Source organism: Toxotes jaculatrix, chromosome 10 (genome assembly GCF_017976425.1).
Source record: "Toxotes jaculatrix isolate fToxJac2 chromosome 10, fToxJac2.pri, whole genome shotgun sequence".
Lineage (NCBI taxonomy): Eukaryota > Metazoa > Chordata > Actinopteri > Toxotidae > Toxotes > Toxotes jaculatrix.
The window spans coordinates 21,084,713-21,098,845 of record NC_054403.1 but is presented as its reverse complement, the minus strand read 5'-3'; the positions used below and the strand labels follow the sequence as shown (position 1 = coordinate 21,098,845).

General features: G+C 39.2%; 1 protein-coding gene across 5 annotated transcripts in view; it reads left to right on the top strand.

Moving 5' to 3' along the window:
• The window catches only part of atp8a1 (ATPase phospholipid transporting 8A1), a 98,591-nt gene that overhangs the window by 40,776 nt on the left and 43,682 nt on the right, over nt 1-14,133 (top strand). For 4 of the 5 annotated variants that reach the window (XM_041047934.1, XM_041047931.1, XM_041047933.1 and 1 more), the window contains 5 exons: nt 5,659-5,731; nt 9,286-9,391; nt 11,246-11,328; nt 12,522-12,571; nt 12,973-13,042. In XM_041047934.1, the coding sequence (XP_040903868.1) occupies nt 5,659-5,731; nt 9,286-9,391; nt 11,246-11,328; nt 12,522-12,571; nt 12,973-13,042 (382 nt within the window). Of the gene's footprint in view, nt 1-2,463; nt 2,509-5,658; nt 5,732-9,285; nt 9,392-11,245; nt 11,329-12,521; nt 12,572-12,972; nt 13,043-14,133 lie in introns of all 5 variants that reach the window. The other variant, XM_041047935.1, reaches the window with a different exon arrangement.

Below are 14,133 nucleotides of genomic sequence, written 5' to 3'. Positions count from 1 at the left end.
ATTACACTTTCATTCTTTCATAACACGGGTACTTTGTCTGATTTGATCCCACATACACTGTCCTGGTGCTGTAAATGCTCGTAAGCAGATCAATTGCTGCTGAAAATACTCCTCCACAAATGCACTATTTACTCCTGTTGGAACTGTATTTTCTAGAAACTGTAGCACCCAGCTGTTTCAGGAAATTATTCAGTCCATTTTAAAACTGAAAGTATATATTCTTAGCCTGTTTTTAAAGATTCATGTAGTGTGTTAGTAGGAACCAATGGTCTTGGGGCTGAGTGCCAGATACAGAGTAGGGAAGCCAGAAAGTGTTGAGAGATGAGACAAGAGAGTAACACATTTTTGGTTTTGATCTTTTCCTGGGTTTTGTTGACAATAATAAGCATATAAAATATCTCCAGTCTTAATGATTCATTTTAGGTTAACATTTTTAATAGGAAGATATGCTTTATATTTATTGATATAAACACATAATTAATTCCTTATCGTCACATCAGCCCAACAGTGAAACGGCTTGAATCTATTTGCATATTAAGTTATATGCAGTATGCAGTGTGGTAACTGCAACTTCCTTTCCATTCCTACGGCAGATGTCAGATGGTTGTAATCAGTTCTCTACTTTTCTAGCATTAATATTGAAATATGAATGCAGTTTTGAGGCAGACATTGTGTAATTACATTTTGAATTCTCTGTCACAAACACGTCTCTTCTTCTGGAATAAACATACTTAAATCCATTTTCATCACTTGTACAATGACAGATTTTGATGTGTTTAAGTGTACCTCGGGAAGTATTAGGGTATTCTTGAGTAAAAAAGTAAAAATAGATACAACATTCTGTCTTTTCATACAACTGAATGAACATGCATGAGCGTGGTGTCTACTCCGTGGAGTGACTTGTAATTTGGTGCCAGCACACACACACACAAAGCCCCCCTGACAATGCCGCCTGCATGTGTTCCTCACCACAAATTAAGTGCTGCTGTAATTAATAAAGCCAACCCCAAGGGTGCAGACATTAATTAATTCCACGGGATTGGAGTCCAAATCTCAAGGAGAGATACTGTTTAGGTCAGAAAGGCTCCCAGCATCCTCCTGGGTGTTATTAGTTAAGACAAGAGTAAAAGCATATTTTTTTGGATGTACTCAAGTGACAAAACTCAGAAAAATAGTGTAACTCTGTGCATACAGTATGTATTGGATACAGTTGTCACCAATGCCTAATACTGTATATCAGTGTGTGTGTAGACAGATTGGTTTGTTGTTGATGCAGATAAGCACAATGCTGTTATCCTGAAGACTGAACAGGCTCACAGTATGAATCAAACTGACTCTGAATCAAATGGAGAGCTGTAATGTTCAGTGGAGCACATCGTCTGATTGGCTCGTCTCCTTACAGTTAACAAAGCCCCGCGCTGCAGTCTGCCAGAGCAGAGATGTCAAAATAATTTGGTGCCTCATTTTGGAGCAGTGCTCTCCCTTAAAACATTTAGACTTTCAAACATTGTTGTTTTCATCGCTACATCCGTTGGTTTCAATACTCACATACACACTGCAGCTGTTGTTGCAAAGTTCCTGCTGTTGCCTGATGAGGAACAAGAGAGGAAGATATGTTAGTATAATGAAATTCCCATTCATATTTTATTCCGAGTTTTCATCTGTCTGGCTTGGATTAGATTTTCTTTTCTATCTTTAATTTCTAAAATTTTCTCTTGAAACATTTTGGCAATATGTCCTGAGTGTAATAACTTTAACGTAATATAACCCTAGTTATATTTGATTACTTTTCACTATCAAATTTTTATATTATTTTTTAAGCTCTAAATGTTTGTGTGCATATCTTACGATGCATCTTCTGAGCCTCCTGGATGAATTCTGCTCGTTGTGCAGTCAAATGAGTCACACTTCAGAAAATTAATCTCACGTGTCATTTTTGTACCAAAATTAGTTGATATTGATGACTGACATATGACAAAACAACTACACATCTTGAGATGTAAATTGTATGCATGCAATGTCTTTCTTACAGCTAGTACAATGCGTCTCTTTAAGAAAAGCCAAGTGAACGCAAAAATTTCAGCCGTTACAAATGAGCATCTAAGGATGAGCACCAATAGAAATAAAAACACATCAACAGGAAAGAGATGAGCAAATACTAGCAGCAATACTAGTACCTTTTAATGCTTCAATATTGCTTAGAAAGCAAATAAGCAAATTTCCAAAAATGCCAAGCAATTCCTTTAGAGAATAAATGATTAGAGGGCCTGCTGTAATCACCGCTGTCAACCTAACCCCCGGCACCTCAGCTACAGTCCCTCCTGGCATTTGACCTGTCATACTCTAATTCCTCATAAACAATCCCATCTTTACTCCAATCCTGGCACCTTCACATTCCCAGAACGTGTTAATGGTTGACTCTGTCAACAAGATGATATTTGTTCTCCACCTTCGCTCCAACAGTCACGTCCCTGAGGCTGAGGAGGGTAGTTTTGCAGAGGACGACTGGTAAGATGACTGGGTGTGAAATGGTGTTTTGTTTTTTTTTTCGCTCTCCGCTTCTGTGATGTATTAGTGCTGCCTTGCCTTGTGGAAATCGTGACTTTGAACACAATACCTCAATATACGTTTGCTGTTTTTTTCATTGTGCGTTCAGTACACTTGAGATGTTTTGTATGTGGCCCATGATTCAGTGTGTATACTTGTTGTGAAAGTACGGCCTTAAACAGAAGATCTGGTGTGTGCTGTCAGTATTGTATAAGAATTATTATTGAATTTTGTGGCTTCCTAACAGGCATTTCTAGCCTTCTAGTATTTACTGTATGTTGTGTTGTGGCTGAAGCTGTGCAGCACATTCCTCCTTTTCCCCAGTTAACATCAGACTAACTTTGGAGATGGTAGCTTCACACCCACCTATTCTCTCTCTGCTTCTCTCTCACACACCACACACACACTCACGCAGTCCTAGTTCTGAGATCCATCTGCTACAGTGTTGAGATCTGCAGTAACAGCATGGGTGTGTCTCTTCCATTTTGCATGGGGGATTGGATCCTGTTTGTTAATGCCTATTATGCCAAAATGTTGAATCTTGCTGCTTTAAAGGAAGTTGCCAGCCTCTATGCAAGCATGCCTCTTTCTACTGCTGTTTTTTTTCTTACTGCAACAAATGATTTAGAGGGATTATTTTTTACACAAAATGGATACAGGAGAAAATGGAAAATGTGTGTTTTTTTTTTTCATCTGAAAAACCAAGTCAATTTTAACCCTATTATTTTATTTTAAAATGGGGGTTAATCTCAAAGCTCATCCCAGTTCAGGGTCGAAGACTGTAAAAAGCGTACTCCCATCTCAACCCAGGTCAGTTGTAAATTTATTATTTCCCCTTCCCCAACTGGACGGCATAGGTTTGATCTGGAACCGGTCCCCAGCTATTGACTGTGAACAGCCAACACCCTTGTTCCCATAGTGACAAGACCTCTGAGTGCTGGCAGATAATCAATAACTGACCGTCCTCCACACCCAGCCTCATGCCTCAGAAATTTCATCAAGACATTCGACATGGCGAGCTACACTACTACTGCAGCAGAGAAAGGCTTAGGGCTTCCCTCCCTGTTCATGGGTTAGAGGCAGTAATAATGACTCTATGGATCTTCTGTCCAAAAAAATACTGTTTTCAGTCTTTGTTGCCAAATTTGTATGTTTGTATTTTACATGTGAATAAATAATGGTATTGAAAAGTAACTTAGCTGCTATACATACATGTAGAAACAGTGTATAGTCATACAATTTGCATGGATGTAGCTCTCCTACAATCAGAGCAAGATATATATTTATTGTAGAATATCTGATGTGAAACTTAAAGCTATTTCTTTGAAACGTCTGCCGTCCTTAGTGTTTACGTACATGGAGCGTTTAGGAATGCAGACTTGGTTTTCCAGTTTCTCCTTGACATATTTTAATAAAGCCTGTGAGTGTGATAATTTTTTCTAACCTCCACCGCAAATATGTAGTTTTAACACAATGCTAACTCCATCCCTGCTCCTTAATTGCACTGCTGTCTTTTTCCTATATTTCTTCCCTCCCAAACGTATATTTGCCTTGCTCTAGATGGAAATATTACTGGTGTGCTGGCTGTTTGGCTCTTGGGCTCCTGAACGGTGTATCCTGTGGGATTAGAAAGACTTATGCTTGCTAATGGCAGCCCTCTGTAACATTTCTATCAAGCCCCAGTGCCACGGACAAAGCTGCTGTCTACCTGATCTATAGGACTCTATTTATCACAGAATCACGAATCGATCCCTGCTGGACAGCCAGTGAGCAGCTGGTGGCTACATATAAAATCACTGGCCTGAGCCACTGTTAGAGAGATAAAAAAACATCCTTTCCTTTGGTCGATTAAAAGGTCTTTTCTGCAATCCAAAATCTTTGTTTTCAGTTCAGCATGATTTTGCTGAATGATTTTGATTTAATTGTGAAAAAGTGTTTCTGGTGCAGGTATGAGAGACTAGTTGTATTTCCAGTAATTTATTAGGGTTTGGCTTTGATCAGTGTATGAGTAATATGGTCTTTTCTTATATGCCAGAAATTCAGCCTGCCTGCTGTGTCCCTTTAAGCAATTCCTCTTGTATTGTTTAATTTTTACAGCAAAGGAGAACACCATTTATTATTTATGGAACGACTGAAGTGAATATGACGTATAAAAGAGAAAATGAATAAATGAATGAGGGTGGATTCTTTTGTGTGTTGTGAAATAATAATGTCCTGTTTCAGGACACTGCTCTCTCTAAGGATGATCCGCCTCTGCCAGCATGGACAGAATCCCAAACAGTCACACTGTACATCACATTACTAATGCCCCAGGGGTCTGCATTTGCATTCTGTCTGCATTGCGGGTGATACTTTTCTCAACAAATGTCAATACTGTTGGCACACATCGTGGCTCTGTTAATAACAGTTCAGGGCCTGTTTTTGTGGTGACAGTCCCAGTGCAAAGTAGATTTATCTGGAGTGGAAATGGTTTGTCAATTAATTCATTAGTTGGTCAACAGAATGATGAATGAAATGAATTTGTAAACAAAATGGACAGACATTCACTGCCATACAGCTTCTGAAATATGATAGTGCACTATCTTTGAGTTTTTTTGTGTTTGGATAAATCTGAAGCAATCTGAATACATCACATTGGGCTGTGAAAAATTTGGGCATTTTTTCACAATTTATTTGATTCATCAAGACAAATTAATCAATTGTTAGTTGCAGCCTTGATTTTATCTTTAGGTTGTTGCAAAAATGCCGTGTGCCATTGCTTGATTTTAAAACCACTTTAAAATAAGTCTGCCTGACTGCAGAGTGGGAAACGATTCATTAGAAGGTATAGCATATTGTATGCAGGCTCCAAAAGGCTTTATTTTTGCCAAATTTGTCAATAATGTATTTTTAAAATTGCTAGGAAGTTGTACATTTATGTAAACTACTGTTGTTGTCATAAGTGTTGTTGTTGTCAGAATATGCTCTGATAATGATGCAAGTTATTTGTTCTTTACCAGTCTGGTCTACAGTCATCACAACACGTTCTAGTTGGCTGTCAGTGCTTTCACTGATGTTATCAAGTATTCCAGTGTGTTCTGTTTTTTTGACTTCTCCGTCTCTTCTTTCCAGGCACAGCACACACTCATCAGAGGAGGCCGGATTTAATGACCCGAGCTTACTGGAAAACCTCCAAAGTAATCACGTAAGTAATGTCAAGGTTCCCCGTTGCTCGCCTGCAGTGACGGCTGCTGTTTAGGACAAAATTAAGAAGGATTTTGAATCTAATTGTGTGTGGTTGCGTAATGTGTTCTTGCCATTCTAAGTGGATCTCAGTAATGTGGTGGAGGTGTGTGCTGCCTTGTATGTTGTGTCTTTTAAAATAGTGAAAAGACTGTGCATGGTATGCTTTATCATGCAACATACATTGTTTTTATGGTCATTTTTTTCTGGATCAAGAGGACATGTTTTGACAGACTGGGCTTAATTCCCTTTAATATGAGTTTGATTAAAATCATGCTGAGGGGTGGATTACTGTTTCTTCACAAGACATTGTACACGCAGGCAGGCAAACAAACAACCTAATTAGCTTATTCTGACAAGATAAAGACCTTTGTATTTGCTTATCCACTGTGGGGAACTATACAGCTGAACAGTAATTACATTAGTGTGAACCTCTGAATATGAAAACTGCCCAAACATTACATTAGAAATATCATATATTCAGAGATTGTGCTTCTGTCTCACAATATGAAGTCTGACTTGCATTTGGTGTTTGTCACAGGACTTCACAGGGAGCATTATGGGTCACCTGTAGTAATGAAATGGGTGAAACCTGTGATTGATTGGCTGGTTGAGTCACTCAGCTGCAGAACAGTGTGGGGGAGGCAGAATGTCACATCTAATTATGTACAGTAGCACCGCCCAGGGAAAGTAGTAATCCCACTGTGATGTTTGCTTTGTTATGACAGCAGAATCTCTTCTCACATTGAGTTTGCCTAGGATCTGCTTTAGTTTCACTTTAATAGCTCAGCGCCCACTGCTAATTATGGTGCATATCCAAGTGCTGTTTAGAAGCCACAGTTTCCTTACATCTGCACTAATGATTCTGCTTATGATTAATCTACTGTGTTGTACTAATGCTTTGTTTGTGGTGGATGTCTTAATATTGTACACTTCACCTTCTAAAAGATTCCTACATGATGCTGTGATGTGTTTTAAAATTTAATGGAGCCAGCAGCTGGTTGGCTTAGCTTAGCATGAAGACTTGAAACATGGGAAACAATTAGCCTGGCTCTGTTCCAAAGGTAACACAGTTCACTCACCAGTACCTGTAAATCTCAAATGTTATAAGTCATTTGTTCAATCTGCATAAAAACCAGAGTATTAAAGGAACACGTAATGGCTTTACGACTGTTTCTCAGCCATCTACTTGTTGTCACTTTGGGATTGCAACCAGCAGAGACTCAGGAAATTTACTGCACCAGGCTGAAAAACAGTCTGGCACATTACAACCCATAAAACCATAAAATGTAGTTTTTACACTTAAATTTTCATATGGATAAAACAAACGAGATGTTGATTAATGAGCTCTAGAGTTTCTGGTAGGTGGATTCTGCACATTAAAGTGAAACAGTGTATTTTCCAATACACTGTTTCACTATGATTATCATCTCCCTTCAAGACTTCAGTTCGAACTCTACTAATAAACCATGGATGCTAAATGAAGCAATACATTTCATTTAACACCTTATGTTCTCACAGTTCAAACACTTAGTCCTTATAACCATCAGGATGCTTTTTACTTAAACAGTACTAATCCTTATCATTAACAACAGTTTTGCATGGCTGCAGGCTGTTTGTAGGAGTAGTGTTGATACAGTGTTGAGGGGGATGGCAGACTAGAGGAGAGGGGAATTAACAGTCTTGACAAAAATAAGCATCCCCTCTGGTGGTTTTCATGTTCTCCACCTGCAGAGTTTCAGCAGCCTTTGTGGGTGTTTGTTTGCTCGCTCGCTCTCCCGGGCTCTCTGCTTCATTTTCTCTTGACCCTTCAACTTTTGCCACACTGGCCACGTCTGAAGTGATGAGTGTCCATCACTGTTGCAGTGACACTGATTACCCAGGAGTCAGTGGGGGTGATAGCTGGAAGCACAGTATTAGCTGTCACGTCTAATTGTGCCATGCCCTGCACTCTCTGCCTAGGTTACTGCACACATATGTTTATCCTCCTTAACATAAAGGAAGGGAAGCAGCTGGCTTCTCTTTGTCCAAGGGTACAAAAATCTGCCTACTAGAATATCTAAAGCTCACCAATTAAATATCTTGATGTTTAATCTGTAAAAACAAAATGTAAACACAACAAGTTATGGTTTTATGAGGGGTTATGGGCTGGAATATTTTTTGGCTCGCCACGCTGACTTAATGGAGTCTTGTTCTCAGGCAAACAGGAGAGACTCCCAAAATTTCAAACAAGCTACCTAAGACCATCCCTCACTATAGATTAAACCAGAATCAAATTCTAATCTTTAGCCCCATGAAGAGGTGAGGAGCAGGCAAAATGTTGGCACCTTCTAAATATGTCCAGACTTTAGGATCTAAAACTGAACTGAGAATAGAGTGCACACACTCACATACAGAAACTCTCACACTCTGACATGTCCTTCAGAGGATACCTGTCAAACCAAGCCATATTAGCGTGCTGCTAGGAGGCAAAGGGTCCTCTCTCAGCCACCCGGACTGTAATAGACTCTGTGTATTTAATGTTGGTAAACCAGGAATATCAGCGTAGTCTGCTATTGACCTTATTGGTAATAACATTAGTATTCAGATTACAGTCCATACTGTTGTTGTATGATTCAGGCCTGTTCCAGCCCTGCAGACTGCTGATATCGTTATCTCAACTGCAGTCACTGACTTGGAGCTGGTGGTCCTGCAGCCTCACACAGGAGCCTTAGCAGATGCCTGTTTGAGCATACCCCATGGCTAGTTAGTCATACGTTTCCCCTCATTAATGTAAAATGCCCTTAGTATATAGGTTAGGCTTTTTTTTTCATTAACTGAAGCAAGTTTATATTACATGAGCATGCATGAGTAAATGTCTGTCAGCAGCTGGGAAGTTCTGTGGGATCCTACTGGCTTGTTACCAGCAGTCATTATTCTGGCTGAACCTGACTGGTTTATACTGAAGCCACGTGATTCAGAAACTGACAAACCTGAAGTTGCTGAACTGAAGATTTAATGGCTTGTCCCCCAGTTTTAAACTGTACTAAATTATCAAGAGCTTTGGGGAAGATTATTTATAAATAGTAGTTCTGTTCCTGCACCTTTCTGCTAAGTGCACTCGCTACAAGCAACACTAAATGGAGATGTGATTTGAAGGAAATTAAACTGTGTTTTGCCAGTTTGATAAATTATTATAGATCTACAAAATTTCAGACCAGTATAAAACTATGTTAAGTGTTCTGAAATAAATCAGTGTAGATTTAGAAAGGGAAGTTGTCTATAAATATGACTGCACTCACACGTATAATGACAGTGAAGCATGACTCGAATTGCAGGTTGTGTGTGTCAGATGTCTCTCATGTATGTTTAGGCAAATACAAAGGTGATTCCTGCAGGCTGAGCAGAGTTCATCAAATAGTGCGCTCTCTTTCTACAGTATCATCAAGGCCTTCCTGGTTGTTTTGTGTGTGTTTTGTTGTGACATGTTTTATTAAAGAACATTAAAAGTCAAAGTGCCCTTTCCACTTCCTGTAGCCTACAGCTGCTGTCATCCTGGACTTCATGACCATGATGGCCATCTGTCACACTGCAGTCCCTGAGCGCATGGATGGAAAGATCACCTACCAGGCCGCATCTCCAGGTACATCACACCTTCATGAACACAGTTACCTTAGAATTAGTGCAGTACACCTTCTGTACCTTGTCCAGTGTCCGAGGGCTTTCAAACACATTTCAAAAGAGAAAAAACATAAAATATAAGCAAAATTGCAAACACTTCACCTTCTTAATTCTTAAGGTGTTTATTTTTTTATTAGCAAGGCTAGATATTGTGGAATGTGGAAGTTAATCGGGTTTGCACTTTTAGATTCAAAGCACATCATAAAACGGGCTGGTAACAAACTTAAACTTAGGTTTAACATGCTGAACAACTCTGTCAGACTAGTTCCAAACACGCTAACCTGCGCCACCTACAGTATAGGAAAAGAAAACAATAGCAGCAGCTGTCCAGACCTGATGATAATCAGAGGACATGATTCTTTTTAGTTTTTCAGAAAAAATGATGCTCCACATTAGAAAAACCTTTAATGTTGCAGGTTTACAGCGTGAAATGTTAAACCTCACAAGTATCAAAACTGCAGAAACTGCTGCTTGCTTTGCCTGTAGATGGTACTGAATAGCATGTTTAGCTGCAGTCCAAACTGCTGCAGCTGCTACTTTTCTTGTTGATAGGTGGCGCAAGTTTGACTAGAGCTGCAGGTCTGAAACTGCAGGTCTTAAATTGCTTTTGCTGCATTTCTGCAGCACTGGCTAGACCTTGCTCCAGGTGCTTTGCATCACTGATGCTGCGTGTCCCTGATGTTTCCCTTTGTTGAGATATTTAATTTTCCATCTAGTGACCTCTGTGCCTCAGTGAAACACACCACCATAGCCTCCAGGCACCAGTTTTTCATAAAGATATTTATATATTCATCAGTGCATGAGAGGGCCAGGAATCATAATATAAATATCCTGTTCACAAATTACATGGTGTATGTCACTTCAATTCCGTGAACCTCGCTGTGATCCTTCATCACATTCACACCTGAATGTGATAGACTGAAACACTTGCCTGTCAAGAAAAAAATGCCCTATAACATATTCTGGGAGGTGAAATTAACTTTCTTGAAAAATTGTTTCAACAAGTATTTTCAACAAGTATGAAAACAAGAAGTACAACTTCAGGCATGTCCACATGGGTTTCACCATTCAGACACTGTGGTTGCCCCTAGCAGCAGAATGTAAATTTCCTGAAATCAAAAAGACCATCCCAGTGAGCTCTGAAAAAAATAAGTGGCTCTTATGAGAGAAACAGAATTTGTTATTGCCACATTGACAAGTGTTTCAGTCGATGGACAAATGCTAGACTGCAACTAAATGAGAGGTGTTAATGTTTCCTGATGCTTCTGATGACATTGGTAGTGTTAGTAAGGACAGGTTTCTTTTACTGTGATAAAAAAAAGTACTGATTGAGTTTTTATTGAGCACATATTGTTTGACTAAATGGGTTACAGTTCCACAAAGCAATGCTGCTGCTTTACATTTTGCTTTTGATAAGAGAAGTGACTTTTTTTGCCTGATTGCGTAGAACAATCATGGTCTCATGGAGCTTTGGGGTTTGAAGCAGAGCGGGGGAATGGCTGCAAAGAGAAGCTAGTCAAGTGAACTGTAAAAAACAAGCAGAAAGCTTTTTCTCGCCCTGCAGCATCCTCATGCAAGCTGTAGCATAACTTACCTGGTTAAGTTACCACAGCTTTCAGTTTGCTGCCCTCATTGTGGAAATGTGTCGACATGAACTAGTTTCATGTACCAAATATGAATGTGGTCTTTATCATAAATGCCAAGTTCAAATTCCAGGTTATCCCTTAGATAGCACTTTGTCTGCCAAGACTTTTTGTACTTGTACTGGTGTCTGTGAGTTTATATGGAACATTTTGGGTTTCTGTGTGCTTTCTAGATGAAGGTGCTCTGGTGAGAGCAGCACGAAACCTTGGCTTTGTGTTTTCTGGGAGGACCCCAGACAGCGTCATTGTGGAAATGGTGAGTTGGACGAGACGAGTTTAATGTAAGGCATTCAAGCTATTGTGCTGATGGATGGATCCACTTAATGCTGGCATCCTGATCATCTAGAATGACCTCAGACAAGAAAAAAAGACTGTGATCACACACTGATAAATGTGTCACAATAACAAGAAGGATTTTTCTGTCATAAATGAATGAAACAAATAATCTGACAAATGATTATTTAATAAAGAAATAGTTCAACATTTGCAAAGTGTGCTTATTTGTTTTCTTGCTGAAAGTTAGACGTCTTTACTGTATGTAGTAGTATGAAGCTACAGCGCGCATCTGGTTAGTTTAGTTCAGCATTAGTTCTGGAAGCGGGGAAATGGCCAGTCTGGCTGTGTCCAGAGGTAACAAATCCAGAGATTCCAGATTTCTCGATGGGGAGCAATCCAGTCTTTACCTGACTGGTGGTTCCATCTACCTATTTACTGTTTGAGCATAAGAGTTGTAAGAATCTTCTCATCTCACTCTCAGCAAGAGCTTGAATAAGTTAATTTATTTGAACTAATTCTTTAAGCACACTGTATATCCCAATCATTTTTTCCATTAAGTTGTAGTGTCTCAACAATCTGTAGATTATCTCTAGGCTTTAACTTTGGGGATTAATTTTATTATTTTGTTCAGATGTTCCAAAGCAGACCTTGAACTAAAGCTAATACAATAATTGTATTATGGCATATACCGCATTCGCTGTAATTATATCCTGAGCTGTTGCAGTGTGTGTCCTCTCCAAAGCTCAGGTCACTCATCCTGTTGTTCCCTTAATTGGCTAACCTGATGATTGCACTCTAAGAGGCACAGGCAGAAAGGCCAGAACCATTTTAAGTTTTTTTTTCCTTCTGAGGAGGACATCTTGTCTCCAAGATGTTTGCCCAATTTCTTAACCTTTATTAGGCCTTCCAAAGCTCTCAGCATCTATTTAATCACTCTGTCTTGTACCTAGCGGTCTCTACAATTAAGGAAGTTAATTGAATTTTACCTTGTTATTGTCCCTCCATCAGCTCAGTGCAGGAAACTGATAAACACATTTAAAGTGCAATCAAGGCTGATTGGAGTAGGGTGGCAGGGCTGGCTTGTGCTACTTAAGATAAGTTGTCTCAGAAGGAGGCTGAGGTTGAGATTTCTCCTTCTGGAGTATGTTAATTTGTCTGTCTCTTTGGATTTAGCTCGGAACAGAGGAGAAGTATGAACTGCTTCATGTCCTGGAGTTTACAAGGTACGACTTTTTTTTTTTTTTTTTTTTTAAAGTAATCATTGTGTCTTCAACTTCAGTAATTTATTGCCTATATAGGCCATAGGTGTAGGTAGGTAAGAGTAGGTAAGTATGTGTTCCTTGCTATAAAGATCCTCAAAAGAATCATGTGCTGTTAGAGTTTATCATCTGCCTTTAGCCCTCGTGATTTGTACTAATTAATTGTGTGACCGAGGTGTAATATCGTGTTACCCACCTCTTTGATTTCTAATTTCAGCAGACATATGCTAGCTCAAACAGTACGTGATAATTTGCTGTAGCGGCTGTGACACCTTGTAATGTGATTTCTCTCGCTTGCTTTCTGTCGTTATCCCACCCTCTTCTTCTTTCCCTCTAAATCTCTCTTTTGCCTTTTCCTCGCTCAGTGCAAGGAAGAGGATGTCAGTCATCATGCGCACCCCATCTGGAAAGATCCGCCTCTACTGCAAAGGAGCTGTGAGTGTCTGTCTCTCTCCATGGCAACGCATGACAGCCCATCACCATCACTGCCACACACACAAGTGTCGAATGCACTCCTCCCCTTATTGCCTCTCGCTGTCTTATCAGGAAATCTTTTCAATAAGCAGCAGCATAAAGCAAGAACACCACATTTCACACATGGGTATCTTTACAAAATAATGGATACACAAACATTTTGTTTCACACAAAGGCACCCTGATACTACAAACTACACCACTACAGTCAATACACAGTTGCAGCATGTATCTAGAACTCTACTGGAGTTCTATGTAGAATTGTAGTGATTGAAGAACATGTTGCTCTATACTCTGTTTTACTGAGCATCTGATAAGCCTATGTATGTGCACAGTTAGCCCTGTTAGGCTGATCAAAGCACAAGATTCCTCACAGTTTACACACTGAGGGTTGTCATTCATATGTTTTTTAATAGACTTTCTAATTGTATTAGTAGATTATAAAGTATATCGAACAACTGAATCATTTTCCTGATTTTCACTTTGCAGGTTTATAGCTTATGTTTTAAGTTGATTGTGTTTTATTATAGTTTAACACAATATTAATTTTGTGATAATGTCTACAAGAGATTTGCCAAATGCCCAAAAAAGTAATTAGCAGGTGTGCTTACATTTTATTTTAACCAAATGCTGAACTTTTAAATAGTTAAATTTTTTCTGGGTTTCTAGAAGACATTACTCACAGAATCAGTTAACCATTGCAGGATTCAGATGCATTTGTGTATTAACTGATTTTTAAACATATGATTATTTCAGTACAACAGCTTGAGGGCAATTGGACAAATCTGAATACCACACACTGTGTAGTTTTCCTCTTCTCTTACCACACACTATGTGTAATTTTCCTCTTCTCTTACCACACACTATGTGTAATTTTCCTCTTTCTTCTTCTTCAACTGGGAGTTAAAGTAACGGCAAGAATTTCCCTACGGGGATTAATAAAGTTATTCTGATTCTGATTCTGATTCTGAATAGAAAGTGCAACTCATAAGGGCTGTATCCACCCTGAGACTCCTATTTGCCAAGTAGTCCAAGTCCAGGAGGTTCCTTTCT